Raw genomic sequence first — 2,504 nt, 5'->3', positions numbered from 1 at the left:
TGGAGAGATGAACAATTTATTAAAATTTCATTCTTAAGTAAAGATATCTTTTATTAAATAAATAAGAATAGAGCTACATGCCCGTCAAAATGTTTAACTATTTGAATAAAAATAATTATCAAGTGTCTTATGTATAAATAAGGTAACTATGCTCAGTGATGGTCAAACCTCCCGCTTCATCAGGAGAGTAATTGATCATCCGTAAAAACCTCCATAGCCACCGTAGCCACCGTAGCCACCGTAGCCACCATAACCACCATAACCGCCGCCATAGCCACCTCCGTAACCACCATATCCAAAGCCAAATCCGAAGGGTCTATAGCCATAGCCACCGAAGCCATAGGGGCGGTTTCCAAAGTAATAGCTGCGGTGAGGTTCAGGTTCCGGCGCGGCTCCAGTCAATTCCATCAGGGCAAAAAGGGCCACAAGCAGCAACAAGGCAACACTGATCTGTAAAGCAAAATGATAATGAAGATATATTTTCATATCAATCAGGTGAATTCAAGGTATACTCACTGGTAGAGAATCTCATTTTTTTTTTACAACGAATATGAAGAGGTGAATATAACGAAATCGTTTTTACAACTATGTTTATATCTGTTTTAGAGAAATCTAACAATCACAAAAACCTGAGTCTGGTAAATATGTAGATATTTAAAATGGCAGGCAAGAAATCACTGAAGCTGATTAATTTATATGATGTCAACTTCTAACTTTAAATGAATAAAATATTAAAGGTTCATCTTACCGCTTTCATGGTGGATAATGTTGCTCCTTCCTCGGTTGGGTCTGGAACTGTTCATCGGCTTCCATTGGAAGCTTCCTTTTATACGAAACTTCCTCCCATTGGATGAGTTGACGACGAACGAATTCGAAAACTGAATTTCGAAGGATTTTAAAAAGTTTGGAGCAACGGCTATTGTTGTTTTCTCATTCATTTTCAATTAACGTAATTTACATTGTAATGAGCGATTAGGGATTAGGATATAATACTCGATATATTGTCTTTTAGTATCAAGGAAACTGAAGTTGACGGCGAACCGGAGATGAGAACCTGCTCTGCAAGACCTGCAAATGCTAGTTGGTTTTCCCAACATTCCATTCTCATTTTAATTTTTTGTACAACAACTAAAAGGTTCAAGCGTCAGGTCACCGTTCCCAAATGCGAATGCAAAAAGGAAGCTAAATAATAAGAGCCGTTTATATGGTATTAATTAATAAACCAAAGTCTTAATCAAAACGTTTGAGTAATATCGTCTCCCATGTATGATATCTCCCCTATATAATGAAGAGCAACATATGTACCTCTCTCTCTCTCTCTCTCTCTCTCTCTCTCTCTCTCTCTCTCTCTCTCTCTCTTACTGTATATATATATATATATATATATATATATATATATATATATATATATATATATATATGTGTGTGTGTGTGTGTGTGTGTGTGTGTGTGTGTGATTGTGTGTGTGTGTTTGTGTGTGTTTGTGTGTTTGTGTTTAATTCTGTCATGCACAGCAGCATACCAAATGTATGATTACTCGGTCTCTCCCCGTCCCTCCGATAGGGGAAGAGGGGAGTAACCAAAGAGGTACACTTAGAAACCACAATCTCCAACACATTCCTGAAACTGCCGTGTTGTAGTTAGGGAAGGGAGAGGGGGAAGGGTTAAATGTTTGTGTACATGCATATCTATTCTAACATCTAGGTGTCCTTCTGCCGGCCTCGGTACACTATTATATATATATATATATATATATATATATATATATATATATATATATATATATATATATATATATATATGTGTGTGTGTGTGTGTGTGTGTGTGTGTGTATATACATACATATTCTTTTCACAAATTATTATTTTTTTTCTATGACCTTCTTACCATGAACCTCTTGTATATATAATCACTCTCTGCTGAAATAAAGTTAGTCATGTTCACGTCGCCTCTCAATAACAACCTAATGGGTCACTCCCACATTAGTGACCCTCGGAATGACCAGTTCCCTCTCGCCTTCCCCCTCACTGCCATTTCTTACTATTTGATGATGCTGCCCTCCGATCCTGACTCTTCTATCAATGACATATGAAACTACAGCCCTTCACCAGTACTAAATCATTTGCATGGTTTCGGCGCACAAATGTTCAATTCTATAACAAGGGTATGACTCACTCAAGCAAATTATGTTCTATTGGCGATCCCTGAGTACACTTCCCCTGATGGGCTTTGGAAGCAAGGTGACATCCCAATAGCTAATGATGTCCTCAAAACATACCTCCTGGAGCAGTACTCACCATCGCCAGCCACTCGTGTAGCCAAATTTTTTCACCTCTCTTAACAACCATATGGCAACCAAAAGACTTCACATGCCCTCAGAATAATGACCAGTATCTCTCACTTGCAACCTGGTGCAGATGGCTCTCATCATGCGGTAATGCTATTTCGTGTCCTATTGGATATGACACTTACCCAAACCTGTACACTCTGACATACCCGATGTC

At 38.3% G+C, this 2,504-nt stretch overlaps 1 protein-coding gene across 1 annotated transcript; it reads right to left on the bottom strand.

The window, feature by feature from the left end:
- Positions 1-66: 66 nt before the first annotated feature.
- On the bottom strand, positions 67-861 carry LOC137624970 (keratin-associated protein 19-8-like). The gene is made up of 2 exons (XM_068355906.1): positions 749-861; positions 67-450 (listed from the first exon to the last, which is right to left on the bottom strand). The coding sequence occupies exons 1-2, from the start codon at positions 755-757 to the stop codon at positions 196-198; spliced, it is 264 nt and encodes an 87-aa protein (XP_068212007.1). The 5' UTR covers positions 758-861; the 3' UTR covers positions 67-195.
- Positions 862-2,504: the final 1,643 nt, after the last annotated feature.

Source organism: Palaemon carinicauda, chromosome 31, assembly GCF_036898095.1.
Source record: "Palaemon carinicauda isolate YSFRI2023 chromosome 31, ASM3689809v2, whole genome shotgun sequence".
Lineage (NCBI taxonomy): Eukaryota > Metazoa > Arthropoda > Malacostraca > Decapoda > Palaemonidae > Palaemon > Palaemon carinicauda.
The sequence above is the reverse complement of the archived record's forward strand: the minus strand, read 5'-3'. Positions and strand labels throughout refer to the sequence as shown.